General features: G+C 37.2%; 1 protein-coding gene across 17 annotated transcripts in view; it reads right to left on the bottom strand.

The window, feature by feature from the left end:
• NSD1 (nuclear receptor binding SET domain protein 1) overlaps positions 1–26,236 on the bottom strand; it is a 145,813-nt gene that overhangs the window by 80,067 nt on the left and 39,510 nt on the right. For 16 of the 17 annotated variants that reach the window (XM_072631122.1, XM_072631130.1, XM_072631135.1 and 13 more), the window contains 3 exons: positions 19,622–19,757; positions 14,438–14,610; positions 7,845–10,401 (listed from right to left, as the gene is read on the bottom strand). In XM_072631122.1, the coding sequence (XP_072487223.1) occupies positions 7,845–10,401; positions 14,438–14,610; positions 19,622–19,757 (2,866 nt within the window). The remainder of the gene's footprint in view (positions 1–7,844; positions 10,402–14,437; positions 14,611–19,621; positions 19,758–26,236) is intronic. The other variant, XM_072631128.1, reaches the window with a different exon arrangement.

Raw genomic sequence — 26,236 nt, 5'->3', positions numbered from 1 at the left:
AACTAAAAAGGTTAAAACAATCTATTTGAAGGAACTGGAATATTTAACTCAAAGAAGAGAAGTGTAGCTTTAGAGAACAAAACTAGAAGCAATGGATAAATTAAGGTACAAAAGTAGGCTACTTAATCTGAAGGGAAAATTTGTCCCAATATCAGGAAAAACTCTCTTGAAGATACAGTTGTACAAGAAAGGAATGAGTTGCCTTAGGAAATAGTGTCCCCTCTCACATGGAGCTTTTTAAGCAAAGGCCTGATGAACATTCACTTGTCACATATAGAGAAGATTTTAGTTCACATATAGATTGTATTACATAGTTATTGAGAAAGGTTCCTTAACCATTATAGGGCATATGGTGTAGAAGATTCTTTTTCCATACGTGAGATGAAATGGAGGGCTAATGAAGTCTCTTCTAATTCTGTAACTGCTATATTCTGTAATTCTAACAAAATAAAGTACAAATTCTTTATCCTTCAATCAAGGTCTTCTACTACCTGGCCCCAAACAACTTTCCAGACTTTTCTGGAACCTATCTATCCTATGCTCTAGACACCAATAGCTATTCACCGTGAACCTCCCGTGAACTTCAACATATTTATTGCTTAATTATCCCTTCCCATACTCCCAAGTAGTATCCATTTTTCCCTTTCCTCAATGAAGCCTTTATGATGACCCTACTACAAGTGACCTCTCTCCTCTGAATATCTATAACACTTTGCAAATCTCCTTTACAACTCCTTAAGTTATGTGGCTTTTTTCACCTTTTTTCATGGAAAAATTCAAAAATTTTATTCAAAAATTCAATACATGGAAAAGGGATTCAGTCCCAGAGAAGATCTCATTTTCTCAAGAGACTCCCCAAAACTCTTGAGGAAAAATGCCTTCCACACAGAGAGAAAGAACCATAGAAGTGAATCATAGAATGAAGCAGACCATTTCCTCTTGTGTTACATTTTGTTTTATGGTTTCTCCCATGCAACATGACTAAGATGAAAATGTATTTAATAAGAATGTGTAGAACCTATAAGACTGCACACCATTGCAGGGAGGGAGGAGGAAAAAATCTAAGATATATGGAAGTTATTGTAGAAAACTGAAAAAATAAAATAATTTTTAAGAAAAGAAAGATTCCCCAAAGTCTTATAGCTAATGGGAAATCACACCATGGAGAACAGAAGGGACCCTTTCGGGCAAGGAAAGGAAACTGCAAAGCAAATGCTTTAGATAGGTTTCTACCTAACAATCAAATATTTATGACCAAGTCCTTCAACCAAAAAAAAAAAATAACTAAATAGACTCTTTTATACGTATGCATTCTCTTTATATCTGTTCTAAGTATTAACTGTGCACTATCATATCTAGTTTCAGACAGTAATACAAATGGACCAAAGTGCAAAGTACAGCAAATTTTACCAAAATTTGTTATTATGCCCTGTTAAATTTAATTACATAAATAATATGTAGTAAATAGGCCAAGATGGCAGAGTAGAAAGACGCATGTACACATAGCTCCGAACCCACAACCCACAGAACGGCTATAGGGGACCAACTCACGGTGAATTCTGCACCCAGAGGCCACAGAACATTGGTGCGAGGGAGATTTCTGTTCCGGAGAGACCTGCAAACCTCTCGCGGGGGGGTCCTTTGTGCTGCGGACTGGGCACCGGGTCTGGGAGCTGAGGGCAGCCCTGCAGCAGCCGCGGCACCGAGAGGAAAAGATCCGAGCAGGCTTCGGGGACAGGATCTCCAGCGGCCACGCGGGTCCCTCCACCCACAGAGGGACCTGCAAACCTCTCGCAAAAGGTCCATTGCGCTGCAGACGCGGAGCCCAGCCCAGACCTGCGGCGGCCTCGGCTCCGAGAGGTACAGATCCGAGCAGGCTTCAGGGATGGGATCTCCAGCGGCTGCGCGGGTTCCTCCGCCCACAGGTGACGGGGGTCAGTGAGAGAGTCTCTTTGGCGGGTCGAGAGGGGAGTGGAGTGCCCCCATGGCTCGGGCCCCCCCGGGAGATAGAAGCTGAGAGGAGGCTGCAGACAGGGGCTCCCCAAGCGGGCGGAGCCTGGATCCATTGTGGAAGGTCTGTACATAAACCCCCTGAGGGAACTGAGCCTGAGAGGTGGCCCTGCCCCAACCTGACCACCTGAACTTAATTCTCACACTGAATAGCAGCCCTGCCCCCACCAAAAGCCCTAAGGCGGGAAGCAGCATTTGAATCTCAGACCCCAAACACTGGCTGGGAGGATCAGGAGGCGAGGTGGGTGTGAGGAGAATATTCAGAGGTCAAGTCACTGGCTGGGGAAAATGCCCAGAAAAGGGAAAAGAAATAAAACTATTGATGGCTACTTTCTGGGAGAACAGACATTTCCTCCCTTCCTTTCTGATGAGGAAGAACAATGCTTACCATCAGGCAAAGACACAGAAATCAAGGCTTCTGTGTCCCAGCTCACCCAATGGGCTCAGGCCATAGAAGAGCTCAAAAAGACTTTTGAAAATCAAGTTAGAGAGGTGGAGGAAAAACTGGGAAGAGAAATGAGAGAGATGAAAGAAAAGCATGAAAAGCAGATCAGCTCCCTGCTAAAGGAGAACCAAAAAAATGTTGAAGAAATTAACACCTTGAAAACTAGCCTAACTCAATTGGCAAAAGAGGTTCAAAAAGCCAATGAGGAGAAGAATGCTTTCAAAAGCAGAATTAGCCAAATGGAAAAGGAGGTTCAAAAGCTCACTGAAGAAAATAGTTCTTTCAAAACTAGAATGGCACAGATGGATGCTAAGGACTTTGTGAGAAAGCAAGATATCACAGAACATTGCGAGAAGATTGGAAAAATGGAAGATAATGTGAAATATCTCATTGGAAAAACAACTGACCTGGAAAACAGATTCAGGAGAGACAATGTAAAAATTTTGGGACTACCTGAAAACCATGATCAAAAGAAGAGCCTAGACATCATCTTCCATGAAATTATCAAGGAAAACTGCCCTGAGATTCTAGAACCAGAGGGCAAAATAAATATTCAAGGAATCCGCAGAACACTGCCTGAAAGAGATCCAAAAAGAGAAACTCCTAGGAACATTGTGGCCAAATTCCAGAATTCCCAGGTGAAGGAGAAAATATTGCAAGCAGCTAGAAAGAAACAATTCAAGTATTGTGGAAATACAATCAGGATAACACAAGATCTAGCAGCTTCTACATTAAGGGATCGAAGGGCATGGAATAGGATATTCCAGAAGTCAAAGGAACTAGGACTAAAACCAAGAATCACCTACCCAGCAAAACTGAGTATAATACTTCAGGAGAAAAAATGGTCTTTCAATGAAATAGAAGACTTTCAAATTTTCCTGATGAAAAGACCAGAGCTGAAAAGAAAATTTGACTTTCAAACACAAGAATGAAGAGAATCAGGAAAAGGTGAACAGCAAAGAGAAGTCATAAGGGACTTACTAAAGTTGAACTGTTTACATTCCTACATGGAAAGACAATATTTGTAACTCTTGAAACATTTCAGTATCTGGGTACTGGGCGGGAGTACACACACACACATGCACACACGCACACATACATAGAGACAGAGTGCACAGAGTGAATTGAAGAGGATGGGATCATATCTTAAAAAAAAAAAATGGAATCAAGCAGTGAGAGAGAAATATTGGGAGGAGAAAAGGAGAAATTGAATGGGGCAAATTATCTCTCATAAAAGAGGCAAGCAAAAGACTCATTAATGGAACGATAAAGAGGGGAGGCGAGAGAAAAACATGAGGTCTACTCTCATCACATTCTACTAAAGGAAAGAATAAAATGCACACTCATTTTGATAGGAAAACCTATCTCACAATACAGGAGGAGTGGGGGACAAGGGCACAAGCAGGGTGGGGGGGATGATAGAGGGGAGGGCATGGGGAGGAGAATGCAATCCGAGGTCGACACTCATGGGGAGGGAAAGGATCATAAGAGAATAGAAGTAATGGGGGACAGGATAGGATGGAGGGAAATATAGTTAGTCCTATACAACACAACTAGTATGGAAATCATTTGCAAAACTACACAGATTTGGCCTATATTGAATTGCTTGCTTTCCAAAGGGAAGGGGTGGAGAGGGAGGGAGCTAAAGAAGTTGGAACTCAAAGTGATAGGATCAACTATAATGTTCTTACCACTAGGAAATAAGAAACACAGGTTAAGGGGTAAAGAAAGCTATCTGGCCCTACAGGACAAAAGAGAAGACGCAGACAAGGGCAGAGAGGGATGATAGAAGAGAGAGCAGATTGGTCACAGGGGCAATGAGAATGCTTGGATCTGGGGGAGGGAGGGGATAAAAGGGGAGAAAATTTGTAACCCAAAATGTTGTGAGAATAAATGTTAAAAGTTAAATTTAAAAAAAAATAATAATAATATGTAGTAAATAGATTACACCACACTTAAATATTGTGGCTTAGCTTTTAGAGTATGTTTTTAAAACGTGAAACACACAGAGTAGTACAACTCTGTTTTATAGCATTGTATTATTTACAAAGAACCTTGAAATAATCTCTTAATAGGAAAAGTAAGGGAGATTCAAGAGTAGGTTCGCATTGTCTACTGCTGGTGGATTTCACTGTCAATTTCGCTGCCCCTTGTTTATTCAGTATTACAATCCTCCCCTTTACTTCATAAATTTAGAAAAATGAAAAGCTGGTTCACCTCCTTACAAAAGGGAGAGACTCTTGCTCTATTCAGTGTTGTCAAAACCTCAGTGCACTTTTAAGCTACTAAAGCTTAGCACTCATTACTAAGTAAGACTACTTAGCTAGACTAAATGGTCAAACTGAATTTCCACACTCTGAGTGTAGTAGTACTATGCTGAAGGCCAGATTTTAGGAAGGCTACTAATCATCTGGAAAGGATTCAGAGTGCAACCTTTATGGTAAGAGATTTTGAGTCTATTCCACAGGAAGGCTGCCTGAAAGTACTGGGGGTATTTACCTGGAAAGAAGAATGCTGGGGAGAGACAGAGAAGACAGGACATGATGGCACTTGAAAGGCTATCTTGTGGAAAAAGGATTAGACTTGTTCTGTTTGTCCCCAGAAGGCAGAACTAGGGGCAGCTGACAGAAGTTACAAAAACCAAATTTAGATTTTTCATATTATGGAAAATTTCTTAAAAATCAGAACTATCCACAAGTGAAATAGAATACCTAGATGAGTAGTGAGTTCCCACTCGTTGGAGGTCTTGGAGCAAAAGCTAAATAATCATTCAGTGAATGTGGTATAGTAGGGATTCTTTTTTTGAAAATGGGTTGGACTAGGTAGCCAAGGTCCCTCTTAACTCTGAAAATTTGGTGATCCTATGTAAAATTTACCATGTGAACCCAAATTGAATTTTTAAAATATTCACTCTGAAAAAAAACTGCCCTTTCGTTTGCAAAACTAGTTTTTGCTCTCTTCTCTACCTCAAAAGCACCATACAAAGTAAAAATTTGTCCTCTATAGCCAGAAAATGTGTAGCTTGTTACAGAGGCACTGAGGCTAAAAAAACTGAAAACAATTTATTTCACAGATGTGAAATTTTTTAATCCAGTTAAATACCAACATGAGAAATCAGCATACTCTTTAAATAGTCTTTTTTTAATGCCAAGAGCCCCCCAAAAAGGTTCATCTGAGGTAAATAAGCACAAATACTGTAATGTATAATAAAACAGGGTAGTGGAGAGTCAGCCTCTGCAGGGGTGAGGAACCTGTGGCTTTGAGGCCACATGTGATCTAGGTCCTTGGGAGTGGCCTTTTGACTGAGTCCAAGTTTTACAGAACAAATCTTTTTATTAAGGGGATTTGTTGGGTGAAGTTTGGATTCAGTCAAAGGGTCCCACTTGAGGACTTAGAGGCCTTGAGGCCACCGGTTCCTCATTCCCTTCCTAAGGCACTCCCTCTATCTTCTACTACTTGCCTTTCTCATAAATGAACTTCTAGAAGCAGGCTGACTCTGAGAAAGTAAAACCCTTCATAATGGTGCCAGAGAGAGTCAACATGGGACTATTTGGGTTATTCTCTTCTCTTCGCTTGCTGATTCTGCACATTCCCCTCTAACTTCAGTTAAAATCTGAGATATCAAAAACCACATTTTCTCATAAAATCATTATTTAAAACAGTGACTGGGTATTATAATACTAAGATTCTGTAGCTGAACTACAATTTAAGTTCAATAGGCTTCTGATGGATGGGCTGGGAGCCCAGCCACTATTTCTTCCTATAAGAAACTGATCACTTAGCTCATTCTCAGCTTTGGAGAAGCATAATTCTTTGAAACTCCCTCAAAATGAGGGAGCTAATGCCATCTCACATTTGGTAACAGCAGGTGAAATAGCAGCTATCTTTTGCTACCACATCCTCTTTTCTACCAGTTTTTTCCTGCCATTTAAGAAAGAATATCTCCCTGATCATTCAGATAAATTCTATAAAAGATAATTTCCCTATTTTTGAAGTTGCTATCAATTTTTCCATGGTGAAATATATTCAATTTGTTCTTTCTTCCTAAAACTATAATAAATTTCTGTGTAACTACAAACTAATGCTAGTAACTCTTCTCACATGTAACTTCAAAACTTAAAAAAAAAAATTTTCTCCCCATGAGATCCCAGGCGGGAGAGAGGGAGAGGGGGTGTCTCCACAATGAAGCCTCTACCTTTTGCCGCCTCTTTTGCTGCCCGTCCTCCCCCCCCCTTTTTAAATTAACTTCACCCCCCTACAAGTTTCATTCCTCATAACAGGAGAACCTAGAGAATCAGAAGCATAAATCTACAAAAATAGCTGACAAACTCAAATGGCAAAAAAGCTTTTATAATAGCAAGTTTCTTCAAGCCCTCCTTGCTACTTGCTTAGAACACTGAAATTAGCTTTCTATTTTGTCTTTCTACCTTTAGTTACTCTACTCAAAAAACCATCATACACTGTCAATCATCTTCCTTACACACTACTCTGTAAGTCATTCTACTTAAAAGTCTTGGAAGCTGGCATTCAAGATCTCTCACAAACTGAATCCAACAATCCCTATTCCATAGCTTTCTTGTACTACTTCCCCTTCATATATTTCATTCCAAATAAAGTTGATTATCTCCTCTTTCCCCATTCTTATTCTGTTTCTATGTATTTGCTTGTTCCAAAACACATGGTAGGAATGAATTTCCTTATCCAATTGTATCTGTAGATGTCATTTCCCATTTCCTTTAAGGCCCAACTCAAAATATTACTTCCTTCATGATGATCCCATGATAATCTGATCCCAGGCCAGGTAAAAGTGATCTTTCCTTTGTCACATTTCTCTTAGCACTTTATATGGATCTTTTACTAAAACGACAGTTATCTGAATACCTCTCCTTTCCCAATTTGCTTAATAGTAGGGCCTCTATTTTATCTCTCATTGAATTATCAGCATAGGGTCTTTGCACTAAGTCACTGCTTAATAAATGACCGTTAAACTGCATTTTCCATAGTGGGTAAGGATAGAAACATAGGGCCTAGAGTTCTCCCAACAAAAAACAGGGCCTCAGGAGACTCAACATTAACAAAGATTACTTGTCTAGGGGCAAAAATGCTCCAGATAATCATTATATGAAACCAACTAAAAAGTAGAAATTTTAAAAAAGGATATTTATCATATAATAACAAAATTCCCTCAGTGTTGTGCATAATGAAGTTCTTAAAATTTAGACCATTCAGGAAAAGTATCTATTTATCCTGAAAGAAAAATTTCCCATCTTAACCTTTCTATACACCTTTTGCATATAAATTCTGTTATGAAACAACTTAGGTAAGGGATAAATCATAAGGCAAGAAAATGTACCCAAATCCACTTTTCATGCAGTTGTATAGCTCTTACCTTGTGTGGGAAGCTCAGGCTGTGGAGGAAAATTGGAAAGCCCTGATTCTCTGTGCAGCCCATCACTGTTTGGCTTATCACACACATTCAACTGTGGCACAACTATGTCTAAATGACCCTCACAATTCTGTTTAATTTCTTCCTCTAGCACCTTGGAATGGCTGGAAGGCCTATCCTCTGGGCCCTCATTCCCCTCCAGCAGAAAGTCACAAGGGTGCAGGTCCCCAAAGGCACTCTTTGAGTTCTTTTCCCTACTAGATCTATTGATGCGCTTACTGGTTTTAGCTCTGCTTTGGTTAAAACGCTGCCACCGCTTTTTGGGTGCCACATGGTTTATATCATTAGATTCATCACTTAGGGAGCTTTCACTGTTCATTTCAGAGTCCAGCTCTAGTAGGACTTCCCCATTTTCAAAAGAGGGGCACTTTTCAGTATTTTTATCAGGGTCAGATTTTTTAATGATGGGATCAGAAAAATGTGCACAGTCTTCACCTGTTAAATGTTCCATTAATTGAAGAGACTGCTTTCTTTTCGAATCTGCAGGCCTGCTGCTTAGAGACTTATTTATTGAACCTGGAACATCTTTGCATTCACCCAGTGCAGTCTCAACAGTCATAATGGGTGGTTGGTTTAGCTTCCTTTTCCTTTCTGATTTTAAGTCTTTGCTCTCTATAGTGTCCTTTTCCTTTTGTGCCAAGAAGTCATCCTGCAGTTTGGATGACTTAGATTTTGCACAATTTCGCCTAGTAATACAGTTAGCTCGACGTTTGCCAGAAGCAGTGAGCCTTCTCTTCTTCGCGAGAAATCCAGTTAAAGATCCGGATGACTCTCGGGTGAGAGAAGACTCACTCCCACCAGTATTTTGACAGATTGAGTCCTGAATACAATCTCCATTTCTTTCAGCCTTATGAGTCAAGCCTCCTGAAACCAGGGACTTTGAGCCACCTGCAGCACTGCTGTTCGAACAGTCCCCAAGGCTAGGACTACGATAGGAGACCACATTCTGAGTAGTCATTAGCTGCTGTTCCTTGGTCTTACTATCATGCATATCTTTCAACATCATCAATAAGGTGCTGAATTTGTAGTTTGGCTCAATTGGCAAACGACTTTGACCAGATGATGAAGGGAATAGTAAAGGTTTGTTTATTTTAGGTGATCCAGAGTCATTTATGTCATCATTTAAGGATCTATAAGACAGTTCTTTCAACTCTGACAGAACATGTTTTACAACAGCTGTTTCAATTTCTGCAGAATCCCTGGGTTTCTCATGCATGTTGCTCAGTAGTTTTAGACTATCAAGCTTTCCACTTTTGACAACACAGTCTAAAGAAGACCCTTTGGAATCAGAAGAACAGCACTTTAAACTGAAATCCTCCTCTAAAACTGATGGTTCTACTGCAGTAGGGCTCTCTTTGTGTTTGTATTTTATATTCCTGGCTTTAGGTTGTTTGTTATGTTTTGATTGTAATAGAGGTTGATTAATAAGTCCACTCTTTATGAAAGAATTCTCATGGGAAATGCTTTGTGGCATGGTATATTTGGTGGAAAGATTGTCATTTCTGGCAATGACGGGCATTTTGGAATCAGAATCAGCACCTTGAGAATCTTCACTCCCAGGGTCAGGAGCTTTAGTACAGTCTAACAACTGGTCTAGGCGTGAACTAGTTTTTCTAGACTTCTTTCTTGCTTTTTCTCTAGTGTTCTTTGTATGATACCTGGAATATTTAACTTTTTCATTTTTCTCCATAGGTAATTCACTTTCAATTTTAGCAAAAGAGCCACCACTTTCTAGAGGACTTCCATCAGACTCAGAACTTTGGTCAACTGGGTCCAGATCACTGTCACTGCTCTCATCATCAGAAGTGGTGCTTAAACTGGCTGAATCACTTCTCTTTTCGTCATCACCAGTACTGATATAGTACGGGCGGGATGACTTTGCAATAGGAACCATGCTGCGGACAGGTTTCTTTCTCTCCACAGAACTGCTGGAAATCAAAACACTCTCAGACAAACCAAGCAGAGAATCACAATTTGAAGTCTCAAACTCTTTTTTCATAGTGGTTTTCCCACGTGAAGGAAACAAGTAGTTTGTTGTGGTGGTTTTAGATGTTGCTGTAAGACTGCTTGCTATTCTGCATAGTTCAGTAGAAGCTTGCTTATCAGACACATCGCTAGAAATATTATAGTTCAGGCCAAGAGTCTCTGTCATCTTTTCCCTTCTTTCTTCCTTATGAGCTTCAAATGGTATGCTGCTTTTTTTAATACTAGTCCTTCTGAGGCTTGTGGATCTCTTTCTGACTCGAGACTTAGTGCAAGGCTTCACCTTCTCATCTGAAGAGGTTTCAGAGTCAAAGACTAGTGATTTCAGGCAGCCATTCAGTACTCGCTCATGCTCTGATTCAGGATCATTTGTACAGTCCTCAAAGGGCATATCTTCCTCACTGTCAAGTTTCGTTGAAGTTCTGATACGCTTTCTGACCTTAAAATCCTTAGGAACTTCTCGCTGCTCAGCAAGTCCAACACTGGCTTCCCACTTACTCAAGATTTTCTTAGGAACCTTAAAATTTGAAAGAGGGGAAGAAAAAGAAAGAAGATGCTATCACACATCAAAGAAAGTGAAATAATGTCTAGCATAGCAATATCCAAATCCCTGAAACCAAAGTTTGACTGTCATCCAAGGAGACACAATGGAAGAAGCAAATGGATAATTTCTATTATCATAAAATTACTATACAAAAATTGTTGAAATAGTGGCTTTACTTTTGAGATGAGAAAAAGAAAAAGGAAAAAAGTTCTCTTTAAAGAGTCTTCATTATATTTATAATTAAAGTCTCAGTCCTAGACCATGACAGAAAGATGAGGTTAAAATATAAATAGGATGGGATGAACATTCATACTAGCACAGTCTGTATGTCTAGGCGTGTGTGTGTGTGTGTGTGTGTGTGTGTGTGTGTGTATCACAGGCTTCCCCCTCCCATGCTTACAGACTTCATGCCTTATCAATTCTACATAAGGAATTTCTATGTCCACTCCCAAAACCACAGACTATCATTCCACCTATACTAAACAAAGTGAGGGGCTACATCCTTTTTATGCCTGATTCACTGAAGCCAGAGTTATCATTTTCATTCCATGGTTCTCTTATACATTTCTTGCTCTATCTCCTGTCATGAATTCCTTTCCACAATGAGGATATGCTAAATGTTTAAAGAAACACCCAGAAAGTCTCTTCCATCCATTCACCACAACCCCAAAAGATTTCTTACTCTTTCATGAATTAACAAGGAGTTGTTCCACCACATAATCCACGTAATGCTGAAATGCCTACAAAAGGATGAAGAATACCAGGAAGACTATTGGTAGTATTCAGGGATCAAGATGGGGTCAACAAAAGGGGATCCTCATTTTAAATCTCACATTATGCTGCACACTACTTTCAAACTAATTTAGCATCAGTGATTGGTTCTAAGTTCCTGGAGTAGCAAAAGAAATGTTGGCTACAGAGACAAAAGCATGTACTTTCATGGAAAAGTGAAGGCTATCATTAAAAGCAGAAATCCTATTGTTCAGAATTTCAGCAATCAGAACTCGTTATAAACCATAAAGAAATCTATACACAAAGGACTAAGAACAGAATGGGAGAAAAAAAAAAATCAGAGGACCGGAGGTCAAGGACCTTAACGATCATTTAGTCTTCTACCTCCCTCTTCTTGCAGATGAGATAACTAAAGCCTAAAGAGGTAATGAGAGTGGGAAAAAAATGGTTTTATTCCCATGTTAAGGCACATGAAAAACCCCAATTAACCTACTGTCATCAATTTCTCAACTGGGGCTTATGTCACCTTCAGTATACTCTTCTGTTCACAAGTATTTATGGGAGAGAAACAGAAGGTCAAGGTAGTCCCAAGGAAAAGTCTCAAAGGGAAAAACTAAGCTATTCACTTGGTTAATATCAGTGAAAATGAAAAGCTGTATTTTAGCGTGTAACTCCCTGGGTAGTTTTACATCATTTGTATCTAAGGATAAACTCTACATTCTGCTACAACCTAATTACATGTGACACAACATGGCATGATGGTTAGAGGGCTAAGCTTAGAGTCAAAAAGACCTAGATTCAAAAATGCCTCTAACAGTGACTAGCAGCATAATCCAGGGGAATTTCACTTCTTTGTCTTAGGACTTATTTATTTAGACATCAATGGGATGATATAAACAGTTTCTATAAAAGAGGTGAACTGGAAAAAGAGATCATTCAAATGATCATGTAAGACAACATCTAAATGCTATAAAAAAGTGTGAGTTGTTGTACTGATCACTCAACTTTAAATGGCTCATTTATTTGCATACGACCCAGCTATATTGTACATCTACAAATATAGATATATTACTTTTCAATTCTTAAATTCTTACTGTATTTTATATCCATGATGCAGTTTTGCAACACAGGAAAAGCCACTGAAATGATTTCAAACATTTAGTAGCACTTTGAACAGTCACCATAAATTCATTTTCCTCACATTCAAAGATGGTTTGAACTATCTCTGAGGTTCTGGGTAGTCACAGAATAGTATGGCGTGGATTAAAATGTATTTGGAATTCAGAAGAAATGAATTAAGATTGTGGTTCTGCTCTTATTTAACTTCAGTTTCCTTATTTGTAATAGGTGCACTGGAATGGATGACTTCTGAGGTTGCTTTTAGCTATGTTCCATGATCCTAAGGAATAGGATATGCCTAGAATTTAAGGGGAGTCAGGAAATGTTGCCCTCTGAAACTGAAGATAACAAGAATAAGTAAAAATAATGGATGAAATAGCCATCTGCAAGAATCATTCGAAGTGAGTACCCATTGTCCTTTTAATAGTTAATGTGTAAATGTGTTGCTGATTTAAGGAACCTATCTAATATATTAGATAATTTGCAATTAGAAACCAAAGGGTTCTTGGTTTGAATTAAGGCTGAAAAAAGTGAAGGCCAAAGCTACAGCAACAAGAGTAATCTATCATCATAAATGAAGTTGTCTAGGGAAGAAAGAGACTGAAAGACCAAAATGCTTTCATCTTTCTAAAGATATACTGTAAAACAGAATCAAGATAATTCTCCAGTCAGTAAATAGTCCCAAATATTAGCTAATTCCTTTTATTACTCTAATTTCAGTCTTTCTAACCAACTTTCTAACTATCAATGTCTCTTCCCCAGTTATAGCCCACTGGATTGGATAGATATGAGCCAAATACTTAGCATTCCAATACCTCTGGGTATAAATCAGGGATTAGAATCCTGGTGAATATAAAAATAACCAAGCACTTTAATCATGACCTTACTGCTAAGGTAAAAACAATGTCAGAATGCCAGCTCCCTGAGTTCTTCACCTTTAGAGGTCCAGTTGAACATCATTATTTCCACATCACTGTCTTGTGAACAGTAAGACCGTTTTGCACATTTTGAATATGATGTCTGATGAGGCATTCCCTATCAACTATCTCAGGGAACTTAAAAGGTTTTCATTTTATGGAGTATGAATAAGTGAAGGTGTTTTTTAAAAAAATCTTTCAATTAAAGAACTGAGTTAAGTAATTAGATTTAGTGAAGTAGCTAAGAATATATATCTGCATATAGATTCACATATATTGAAGTAAAAAAAAAAAAAGCAACTTTATTACCCCCTTTTCCCTCTCCTCCCACAAACTGTCAAAACTAAGGAACTTTTCAAGATTATATCCTTGAATTTAAGAATACTAAAGAAGATTGAGAAACAAAACTCTACCAAGTCAAAAAAAAAAACCCAAAACCAAACTACTTCCCCTACTGCAATATCTTCTTTAGAAATCTTAGAAAATATACATTAATATGAGGTATTTAGCAGTATAAACTGGGCTATATAATCAAAAAGCTAACAAACGTCTTGCTAATATGTTGAAAATTATGGACCCTCCCTTTATTAAATTAGTAACTTCCATAACTTTACTTGTAAAAATAAGAAAAACTACAAAATTAATTTATGAAATGAGAACCTATAAATCTTATTTTAATAACCAGACTATCCTCTCTCATGGAAAAACATCTCCACCTTGTGGACTTTTAGGAAAATGCTGCTTTGACACCAAACTTCATCTATTTTCACCTCTACTGACTCCAAACTTTTTTAAAGTTACTCCCAACAGAATAGATATGACTATGGGTTCTCAGCAGCTATATGGTGTGACACATCTTACCCAAGCCAAAAAAACTTCTAGAAATGGGTCGGTGATTGACTGCATAACTTTTGTATAACAACCTTCACTAATGTGCCTGAAATAGCCACAAATTTTGATTTTTATGGCCAAAAAACTTATGAAATAGTCTACGAAAGCACAGAGATGCTTTTATCTAGGCTGGTGCATCTACACTAAAGTAATCATAAATCATCTGAAGTATAAAGAACAATGTGGAGTTGGATAAATTTGCTTCCACACAAATAATTTACATGGGTATCAAAAAATCCTAGAAAGTTTCTTGGCAGTTTCTTCAAATATCCACTCTCCTAAATCTCCAAAGACTGAAAACTATCAGAACTTTTAAAAGACACAAACTGAAAAAAAACCCTTAATTTTACCTTATGTCTATAGCCTTTTTCTTTCTGTTTGCCTCTTCTCCTCAGTACAGGAAGCTCTTCAAATTGATGTCTTCCTTCAAACAGGACAATCGATTTTCCTGCCACCCAGGCTTTTTCAGAAGGGTCTCCTAAGGCTTCCACATAGTATTGCCGATAAGGCCTCTGGCTGGAAACTAGTGAAAGACATGTATTGTTTTATCTCAAAATGGAGAATGCTAATAATAAGAACAAGAAAATGATGAAAACAGCAAAAGTCTCATCTCTGCTTGAAAATCCTATTTATAAAAAAATTTCAAATAATTTTCTGAGAAAGGTCAGAAATACTCTATTCAACTTATTTACTAAACACCCATTTATAAGTTATTTTACTACAACCATGGGGATGAATAGCCCCCTAGCCTTCAGGGGGAAACAGTTAATTGAAGTAAGTTTACATTTACACATAAATAAGGCACAATTCAGAACACAATAATTAGTGCTAAATGAAAAGTGCAAAGAGAGTACTCTTAGCTATAAGAAAATGACGGAGACTGAAAGAAAACATCCCAGAAAGAAAGAATATTATGAGTAAATGTAAATGTATCAAGAACAAAGAACAGTTTAATTGGGTTGGAACAGAATACTCATGAAAACAAAATAAATGTAGACAAGAATGAGGTCAGAGCATAGAGATCTTTGAATGCCATGTAGGCAATGGTGAGCCACATATTCAAAGCAGGAAATCAAAAAAGAATACTCTTCAATGATATCTATAATCATATGAAAAAAAGCTCTAAATCACTTTTGATTAGAGAGATGCAAATCAAAACAACTCTGAGGTACCACATCACACCTATTAGATTGGCAAACATGACAGAACAGGAAAATGATAAATGCTGGAGAGGATGTGGGAGAGGTGGAACACTAATTCATTGTTGGTGGAGCTGTGAGTTCATTCAACCATTCTGGAGAGCAATTTGGAACTATGCCCAAAGGGCTACAAAAATGTGCATACCCTTTGACCCAGCAATATCGCTACTAGGACTGTATCCCCAAAAGATCATAAAAATGAGAAAGGGTCCCACATGTACAAAAATATTTATAGCAGCACTCTTTGTAATTGCCAAAAACTGGAAATCAAGGGGATGCCCATCAATTGGGGAAATGGCTGAATAAATTATAGTGTATGAATGTAATGGAGTACTATTGCACCATAAGAAATGATGAACAAGAAGACTTCAGGGAGGCCTGGAAGGACTTATATGATCTGATGCTGAGCAAAAGGAGCAGAACCAGGAGAACTTTGTGCACAGCAACGACCACAGTGTGCGACAATTTTTTCTGGTAGACTTGGAACTTTGTAACAATGCAAGAACTTAAAAAAAAAATTCCCAATGGTCTTCTAAGGCAAAATGCCTTCCACACTCAGAGAAAGAACTGTGGAATTCATTCGCAGAATACAGCAGATCATTTTTGTGTGTGTGTGTATTATGTTTTGATTTGTTATGTAATTTCTTTCATTTATTTTAGTTCATCTACACAGCATGACTACAGTGAAAACGTATTCAATAGGAAAGTATGTGTAGATCCTATATAGAATTGTATGCTGTCTTGGGGAGGGAGGGAGGTGGGTAGGGCAGAGGTAGGGGGGAAAAAGTTTACATTTTATGGTAGTGATTGTAGAATATTAAAAAAAAAGAATACTCTTTAATGAAGGGGTGAGGGGCAGGAAGAGAAGTAGAAAGAGATGAAAGGGGGTAAAATAAGACATTAAGAAAAGCATTTAATAAGAAAATGCTACATATTGTGGTATGCAAATTCTTGATTTGAGTACTACATGACAGCAAACAGTTTATATACTGGTCAAAATAATTAAAATGTAAATTAAATAGACCAATGTGTTCATTCCTCTTACACAGTGCTACATATTTTACATTAGTGAAAAATTTCAAGAGGAGGTAAGTAATCATAAACATAAGAAATAATCAGCAATCAATGCAAAGCCAAGCCTAAATGCCTGGTCTTCTTTTATTCTGAAACAAAAGGAATAGCATCATCTTAATTTTTCACAGAATTCAACAAGGTCTAGAGAAACTTTATTTATTTATTTAATATGGGGAGGCTAAAACATTGCAGGAAGAAGGTAGAGAGCCAGAGGAGTCAAAATATAAGAGAAAAAGAGGGTATACTGAATGGAGCAAAGCTCTAGATGACATAGAAAGTGTTAGAATCAAAAGCAATGGTGAAAGAGCTAGGCTTGTGGCAAGGATGGAAGAAAGGGGAAGAGGTAAACAGAACAAATAAATGTTGAAGTATCTCCGAATGAATGCTCCCAATGTCAGTAAAGTTGAAGTCCAGATCATGTGGTCAATAGGAGCATTAGGTCTTTACTTACTTTGTAATATACTAAGCTTGCAGATGAATATCAAGAATTACTGAGCAGCAGTGAGACATAACTGAGATCTGAGAACAGCTATTTGCAATGGACCAAATCATCACAGTTATGTCATGAGGCAGCAAATTAAAAGGTCAGAGTAAGGAGATCTGAGTTCTAGCCCTCGATTTGCCATTAACTAACTTTTCTGATGATGCGCAAGTTATATCCTCTCTGGGTCTTATATGTGAAATGAAAGGTTTAATTTAAACTCTAAGGTCCTATCCAGCTATAAAATTCTAAAATCATTCACTTATTTATCTATTAAGATAAAGTCAATGAATATTTATAAGTAGCTTGAATTCCTCTGTGACTCAACAGGGCCTGTTAGGTTCCTTATCCATAAACCACAGGAAAAGACTATATGGCCTCCAATATTCCTTCCACCTCTAGATCTATCACCCTATTATCAATGCAGAATAGGGACAAACTACAAAATGGCATATTTTCATTTTACTAACTTGACAGTAAGGAAAATTCTACTTTCATAGAGTCACACAAAGTGGGAACAACTAAACAAAAGACAGAAGATATCCTGTACAATGACAGTCAAATCAATTTTTCTATTTTTTCAAATGTTACATTTTAAGCAAAAGGAACCCAAACAAGGCAACCATGAAGAAAAGTAGTTAAGTCCACTTTTTAAAAAAAGTAATGGAACTTTAAAGATAATCTCCAGTGCAGATACAAATAGCTGTGATTGTTTTCTGAAGTCTCCATAGCAACTGGAGTAGGAGCCAATGTGATGGGATTCATGTAAAATTTAAAGGCAGTTTTTAAGAGCAGTTGCTATTTCTTCATAATGTAAATTAACTAGCTGTGTGACCATCGACAAGTCACTTCTCTAGGCCTTAGTTTCCTTACCTGGAAAATGAGGGGTCTTCTAGATGATTTCTATCTTCTATATCCCTACTAACATTGATATTCTATTCTAATAGTCTGTCAAAAAGTCCTATGCACTTCTAACATTTTAGGTTCTGGAGTCCTTTCCTTCTCTAACTTTGGATAAGTAGTCTCCTAAAGGTCTGATTATATTTAGCCTAAATTGATCAAAAGGATCTACCAAATTATTTCATTTTAAAAACCACACATTACAGAGAAAAAAAGAAAGCAAAAGTTTAATGCTGACATTTTAAAACTGGATTATCCCTCATTTCTCATCATTTTTTAAAGAACAAAGCAGAAATGTGGGGTATCAGAGGTTGAGCAGTTAGCAGTTTTCTAAAGAACTAAAACCTTTTTACAGTGATCATTTAAAAAACAATTTGGTAGATTCTTTTGATCAATTTAAGATCCAAGTTATGCAGTTAAAAAATGGTTTCAAATTTAAATTTTACTGAATCTTTTCTGTATAAGTTCAGAGCCAATAAAAACAAGCTCAAACTGAAAACAGGAAGTTTCATACTAAAGAGATTTCTTCTGTCTTTTATTTCTACTTCCAAATCTACAACCACACTTTCTGATTCATTAAAACGTGTTTTTTCTAAATTAAAAGATTCCTACCAGGGCCTGAATACTAAACTGTAAATGGTAACTGCACTAGAATGTCTTCACGAACCAAAAGAGTAATATAAATAGCCACAAGATAAAATCAAGGGAATATAAAGTACAATAAATTTTTAGAATAATATTCATTTTTCATATAAGTAGGACACACTTGGAAAAGATCCCATTTGAAGCTAAGGTGATTTTTTATAGTTATTTTCATTAGCTGAAATTCTGCATAGTGATATGCCTTTAGTGCAAACTGGGGAAGGGAGATACAGTTCACTGTATCTGTATATAATATTACATATATGGGTTAGGGAAAAGAGATGGGGTGGTAATACTGTAATGTTATCATGTAATTACACAATATGAAGTTAATAGAAAAATAGGACTTATCACTGGGAAGATATGTTTGCAATAATCTAATCCAATCACTTTGTTTTACAAAGTAGAAAACTGAGGTATAAAGAGAGAAAGTGGTCTCTTTACAGTTACATATAAATAATAAGAAGGGTAGCTAGATTTGAACCCAGATCCTAACTCCAAACCCAGTTCTCCTTCTACTATACCAACTTGATCCTACAGTTCTTATGAACATAAGGAACTTTAGTCTAAACAACCTGAACATATCAATAAAAAATTGCTCCAAGTACAGTTAGACTAAATGTCAACCTGAATGAAACTATTTCAAGGGTATATAACCTTAACAATCAATATACTAAGACAAAAAAACCCAAAATGCTTACTTGATCAAAGTGAGTTCTATTAAATATGTAGGAAAAGTAAGATGTGTCAGCTGACAATGACTACCTACTTGTGTAAACCTAGTGGTGTAACCTCACAGAAGTCACATTATCTATGGACAGGCGCAGCAGCATTTATTGGAAAGGAATCAGAAAAAGACTGTAGGGGCAGAGGGGCATCCCAGTTCCCATGAAAAGCAGTGAAGTCACTAATCTATAAAACTGGGATTATAATATTTGCATTATTTGTATCACAGTAAGGGCTTTATAAACCTTAAAGAACTATATAATTGTAAGGCTATCATTACCATCATCACTGACAACAACTTTCTGTAAGTGAAACAATGCTTTCGGTTCAATTTGAATAACTACAATTTTTAAAAATTTTCTTTTTAAAAGCAGGATAACAGTAGAACACCATGACAAATTATCATTCATGAAATGCTGAGAAAAAAATTTCTCTAAAAATTCTAACTTAATAAAAGTGCAAATTCATTAGTCTACAGAAAACTATCTTGTGAAATCAACTACAGGCATTACCTTTCATTTTTGAGTGAGTGTTCATCAATGGATCACAACAAATTCTGCTGGGCCACCATGGACGTCTGTTAAATTTTGCCCAGACAAGTTGTCCAACTCCGTATTTCAGGGGAGCAGGTTTTTTCTTGGGTTGACACTTTGGAAAAACAGAATGGGGGCAAGTCAGAAAGACAGAAATCCTTTTAAAAAAACACTTCTTCTAATAGTCAAAGAAATACACCTCTGAAAATAAAATGCGAATATAACCCTGCCATGCTTAAATTTTAGAAGATAATGATGTGACACAGAACAATATATACCCATCTTGTTTCCTAATGATAATTGTAAGCACTTTAAAATTTAAAAATACCTATGATATCATTCATGTGGGGACTAACCCTCTGCCCCCATCTTCCCTTCCCCAATTAACTGTAGTATGTACATATATATCTACATCTTAGTAGATTTAAGGGCCAAAAAAGTTTATCACCTTGCAACCAACCTGGTGACCAGGCTCTCCAAACTTAACCTGGAATTTACAATTTATCATTAACACCATATGCAAGGGGCAGCTAGGCAACACAGTGGATAGCGCACCAGTCCTGGAATCAAGGAGTGTCTGAGCTCAAATTTGGACTCAGACAAATAATTACTAGCTGTGTGACCCTGGGCACTTAATCTGGATTGCCTTCCCCTTCTCCCCACCCCACAAAAATCCCACCATATTTACAGCTTGATCAGACCTGCCAGAGCTGTCATAGCCTTCAACCCATATCATGATTAAATTAAAAATATCATAATATTTTAAATAATACTGCTTCATATTAACTTTAGTAAAATGCAAGATGTTTCACAGAAGCAGATAAAGCAGAATGTTTTCTATATATAAGCCTGATTACTGGTATAGCAATATAATAAAAATAAACATGTACAAGTATCTTCAAAATGTAAACAAGTAAAGGTAACTTTTCACAAACCCTGATGCTAACATCAGTGCAAAAAAAAAAAAATACACAAAAATAGAAAGTCCAAAAGCAAAACAACTTTCTTTCTCAAATGATTCTGTTCTCGTCTTTAAGAGTTTTTGTCATATGTATTCAAAAGATCCAGTGTTTCATTCTAAACTAAACCAAAGAAGATATGTTCAGTTTCTCACAAAATAATCCTAAATATGAGAAATCTCATATTATAGTATGAGCACCAAAGCTGGTATCTATTCTTAGGAACAGGGAAATTTTGGTCATTCCAATTTCCAGAGATGAATAAAACTTCTCCAGAAAAGTATGAAGAGACAGATCAGCAATTTCCTAAGTAAACTTACTAAATTCCAGTGACTTTCCAACACTAAACTACATAAACATACTTAATTTTTCTGATTTTAGAAGAACTTTATTACCTCCCAAAAAACTCTAAAAGTACAAGGCAATGCAACTTAATATAGCCAGCAGTGAGGACCTGTTGGGGACTTCACCTTGTGACCATATTGAAGGAAAGAAAAGGAAGGTAAAGGAAGAGAGGTAGAAAGTTCTGCACCCATCTGTTATGCACCAACTGTGACCCAAGAAGTACATTAGCCAGGTGTGCTCAAACTGTCTGATCATTCCTGAAAATACTTTGAAAAAATTCCCTCTTTAAACTATTCTGGGAATCAATGGTTCATTGCAAAACTGTAGTAATTTTTCTTTTTGTTGTTGGAATCAAACTCTAAAATGGCAGTGACTTATACAGGCATCCTGTCCACATGATAATGGTCAGAAGATCATCTTTTCCCTCTCTGCTTCAACATATCTAGTGATAGGAAACACTACAGAACATTGTTAGGAAACATTTGTCAGTCAGTAAAAAAAAATTTCCAGACACTGTGCCAAGTACCAAGGATACAAAGAAAGGCAAAAGACAATTCCTGTTCTCAAGAAATTCAGTCTATTAGGGAGACAACATACAAATAACTATGCACCACAAGCTACATATAGAATAAATTAGAAATAATAAACAGAAGGCAGAATTGGCTTCCTTTAGAAGGTGGTATTTTTCCCAGACTTTCATGGAAGCTAAGAAGTAGGGAAGCTAAGAATGGAGCACAGTCCAGGCATTAAGGACAGTGGGTGAAAATGCTCAGCATGCATCAGGAGATGGAGTGTGTCATTCAAGGAGTAACAAGACAGCCAGCATCACTTCACCTCAGAGTACACAAAGTAGTGTAACAGATAAGAAAAATGGAAAAGGTTTTTGTTGGAAAGATCTGTCTTAGGCTAAGGCAAATTGTTCTTTCCTATAATTAACAGTCACTCAATACAATTCAACAAATACTTAGTAAGGCCTACAATGGGTCAAGTGCTATGCTATACTCACAGGGGTTGTGCCATGATAAATGCTGGATTTGTTGCTGTCAAATTTCAAAAGAAATCTAGATGAGGATGAAATGAGTAGGTAAGTGCTTGAGAAAACATATCAAGGCAGAAATGAAGGTGAAAGAAAGGAAGACAGTCTGAATAGACTAGAGGATTCGTGGATTCTAAGTAGTAGACCTGAGACCACCTATTCCAGTTTCTATCAAGCAGAATAAAAATAAACAGAAAACAAAAAATATATACTGGTCAAACAAAAAACATTTTGTCTTAAATTGACTAGGTGATCTGACACAGTATTTCTGCCCCAACAGCACTACTCTTTTTTGTAAAGTCTGAAGAGCCAGATTCCACATCTGCTTTTATTATCAACGTTATTTAGCATCTAGCTTATGTTCAGGAGCTATTTCTTAATATCTCTACTTTAAAAGGATTTGCACTATTTAAAATAAATAAAAGTTATTTCAACTTTCTAAGCTCCTCATATCTTTCAATACCTTAATCATTATGAAGGATTAGAAGTTCCCTTCTTACTTTATCCCCTTCCACAACAGTTTAGAAGTTGTTTATCAAGTGGTTCCCAAGGCCCAAGGTGCTTCAAGTAAGGACAAGATGACAGGAGCCCTCAGGGATAATGTAGAAGAAAACCAGGTAAAAAGGCAATACAATAATGGTGGGTTTTCCTTATCATCCTTATTCTTCCTTCCCTTCTACTCTATTCTACTTCTAAACTTTACACTAGAAAGAATACTGGGTATGAAATCAGAAGACCTGAGTTTTGAATCCTGATTTGCTTGCCACCTACATGAGACCTTGAGAAAATAATTTAGATTCATAAATTTAGATGATTTTAATCAAAACTGATTGTTTCCCAGCACAGAGGTGATCAGATCATGGAATTTAAAGGTAGAAGAAACTTCAAAGATTCTCTAATCCAACAAATGTGTATAGACAACTGAGTCCCAGAAAGGTTGAGACTGCTTTACTGGGCACAGCAGAGCTAGAACTTGTATTCAGGTTCTTTGGCTCCAAATCAAGGAAACTTTCCCCACTACATCTCACTGCCTATTCAAATTCTAGCTCTACCCTTACTACCTATCTGACTAGACAAATTACTCAACTTCTTGGTCCTCATTTTCCTCATCTGTAATAATGGGGGAGGGTAGATAAGAGAGTTAAGATTAGATCACCCCAAGTCTCTTCTAACTTTAGAGCCTATGATTTCCAGTTATTATAGAAGTCTATTTCCTGTGTCATTCATTCCCATAGGAAGGTTTTTTAAACTTCATGTTAAAAAAATTTAGTAAGGCTACTTATTTGACACACATTTATTCTGAAGTATTTTATTTGCACCAAGTCTTGGAAACTACCGGATCAGTGAGACAGACCAAAGAAAGAACTATGGGATCCCCCAAGTACCAATTCAAGGAGACAAGCCAGAGATTGCTGGGATAGGGGCCAAAACCTGGGGCTTTCAGTTTCAAGGTCCATTTTCCAAGTAGGAAGACTCTGGGATTGGAGCCATGAGACTAGTCCTGAGGGAAATGAAAGATGGGTTCCAGCACTAGGAGAATGACCCCTTTTCCCTTTCTTCTCTTTGATTCTCCACAAATATAAATATTGGTTGCAGAAACTCAAGCAAGCTAACATTTTTTCCCACTAGCAAAACTTAACTAAAAATAAATCCTCACAAAAGGGTTCAACAGTTCTAGACCAAAAAAATCACTGGTGAAAAGAGACTACTGTTAAAGTAAGATAACTGAGAATTTTATTTCATTCTCAAATTAGCAAAGATGGCAAAAGATGGACATCCAGCTCAAGATTTGAAAGGCAAGTGGAGATGTGAGACTGGAGATCAAAGCTGGATAAGTATATTTGAGAATCATTGAGACAAAGATAATAACTAATACATGGGACCTGATAAGATCACCAGGCTAAGTCATATAAAGAGAGAAGATGGCCCAAGACAGAGGCTCAGGGGACACTTCTGGTTGCTGGGGAGCATCTTTGAAGATTTCCAGTGATTCCTTACTTCCTTCCCTACCCCTGAGGGGAGTTTTCTTTCCTCTGAATCATTTTAACACTGGAAAGCACATATACTACATAATACAGTATTAAATGATGATCTGGCTCCTATTGTCTTAAATTATTGTTTTATCTTTAAGAAGAAAAGAATCTCTTTTGGGGTGGAAGCTACATGTCATAATTCCCCTATATTCTCAATATCTAAGTACATAAAAGTCCCAATATGTAAGGAGTCAAGACACCAAAGAGAAGGAAAGGAAGAAGGAAAGGCTATGTCAGAGGCATTATCACTCCAAAAAAAAGTATATTCAGATCAATCAAGATCTGTTCCTGCCATATACAGTGAATGGAGAGCCTGGAACACAAATCTAGGGAAAGAAAATACAAAAGAATACAACATAATACAATAAAAAAGAATAAAGGTGGTGATGATAAAGTAAAAAGAGCACCATGTACTAGACTGGCCTAAAAAAGTGCTGGACTTAAGAGTCAGTACTGACATTAAGTTTGTAATCATGAGAGGGTCACAACCTCTCTGAGGCTCAGTTTTCTCATCTTAAAAATGGAAAAGACCTATGTAACTTTTTTGTGAGGTTCAATAGAGTTAATGTATGTAGAGTACTTTCTAAACTGTAGATAACTAAGTAAATCAGATATCACTATTACTAAATTTATTAACAATATATTTGTCTAGCATTTAAAGTTTACCCACAATACTAGAGCAGGGATAGAACACTGGACCTGGAGTCAGGAAGACCTAAGTTCAAATCTAGTCTTAGACATGTACCTGCTGAGTGATCCTGGGCAAGTCACTTAATTTCTCTAACCTCCAAGGGTTATTATATGGATCAAATGAAATAATATTTGCAAATTATTTAGCACAGTGCCTAGCACATAGTATAGTAAATGTTTATTATTCTTTTCTTCCTTCCCCCTTCTCTTCCTTCCTGCCTAAATAATGTAGACTGGAGAGAGAGGAGACCTATCTGCTAAGCTATATGAAATGGAAAGTCATCTCTCCTCTCCAAGATTCAATATTCCACTGATACAATTGGAGGAGCTGAATCAGGACCAAAAGACATGGCATTACCTGGGTCAAGGAGTCAATCTAAAAGAGCACTTTTAGAAATCTGAGATTATCTTTTTCTTTCTTAATGGGGAATGGGGAAAGGTTGGGAAGGTGGATTTTGGCTGACTGAAAGAAATAAAACTTAAAAAAAAAGTATACCCCTGCACTGTCTTCCAGTGGAAAATGACTAAAAGAAGTGGCCTGGCATAACAGACATGGAACCAATCTCAGACACAAGACTTGAATTCAAGTCCCAAATCTGACACATATTGATTATGTGATCTTGGGGTAAGTCTCTGAACCTTTCGATGCCCTCTCAGTGCTGCCAGCAAACTCTTTAATTCAGAATTCTAAACATTTGGGGGTGAGAGAGAAAGGGAGACCCTTTTGGCAATTTGGTGAAATCTATGCATGCATTCTCAGAATGTCTTTAAGCAAAGAGGATTACAAAGGAAATCAAAAGTTGTAAAGAAGTACACCTTATCAAAATTTCTTTTTAAAAAATCAGTTCCTGGACCTCTGGTTAAGAATCCCTTCTCTAAGTACAGAAAAGGTACAGAAATGTTTTTGGGATTGAATTATATAAAGTAAGGGCTGAAATTAATTCTAGAATTTCAATTTCAACCTCCTCTCTCCTAACCTGTAAGTCAAGAATAGGGGAGACCAAGTGACCTCCAATCCTAACTCCAACTGCTATTTTATCATTTATAAGTAAACCTTCAATTTACTAGCAAAAATACTGGTATTATTATTTAGCAAACAGAAAGTATAATATCAAAAAACTTGATTTCTATTAATGGGTATCATTTAACAACAGGTCCGAAAATGTGGTCCCCTAAATCCTCAAGTGCAGCCCTTTCAATGAACCCCAAACTTCATTAAGGGGCTTGTTCTGTGAACTTTGGATTCAGTGAAAGGGCTCCACTTGTGGACCTAGAGGGCTACTTGTGACCTCGAGGTCACATGTTCCCCACTCCATAGATAAATAAACAAATAGAAAAATTTCCATGTAGTCTCAAACCTCCTTACCAAATATTTTATGAAAACCAATGAACCACTACACAAACAGAATAGTTTTGACATAATCTATCCAGAAGCAGTGGCGGATTCCCAAATATCTATTCAAACCGTAATCCATACAACCTCTACAAAATTATGGATAAAAAGTGCACGTGATGGCCATTTAATGGACAA

This window comes from Notamacropus eugenii, chromosome 1 (genome assembly GCF_028372415.1).
Source record: "Notamacropus eugenii isolate mMacEug1 chromosome 1, mMacEug1.pri_v2, whole genome shotgun sequence".
NCBI lineage: Eukaryota > Metazoa > Chordata > Mammalia > Diprotodontia > Macropodidae > Notamacropus > Notamacropus eugenii.
The sequence above is the reverse complement of the archived record's forward strand: the minus strand, read 5'-3'. Positions and strand labels throughout refer to the sequence as shown.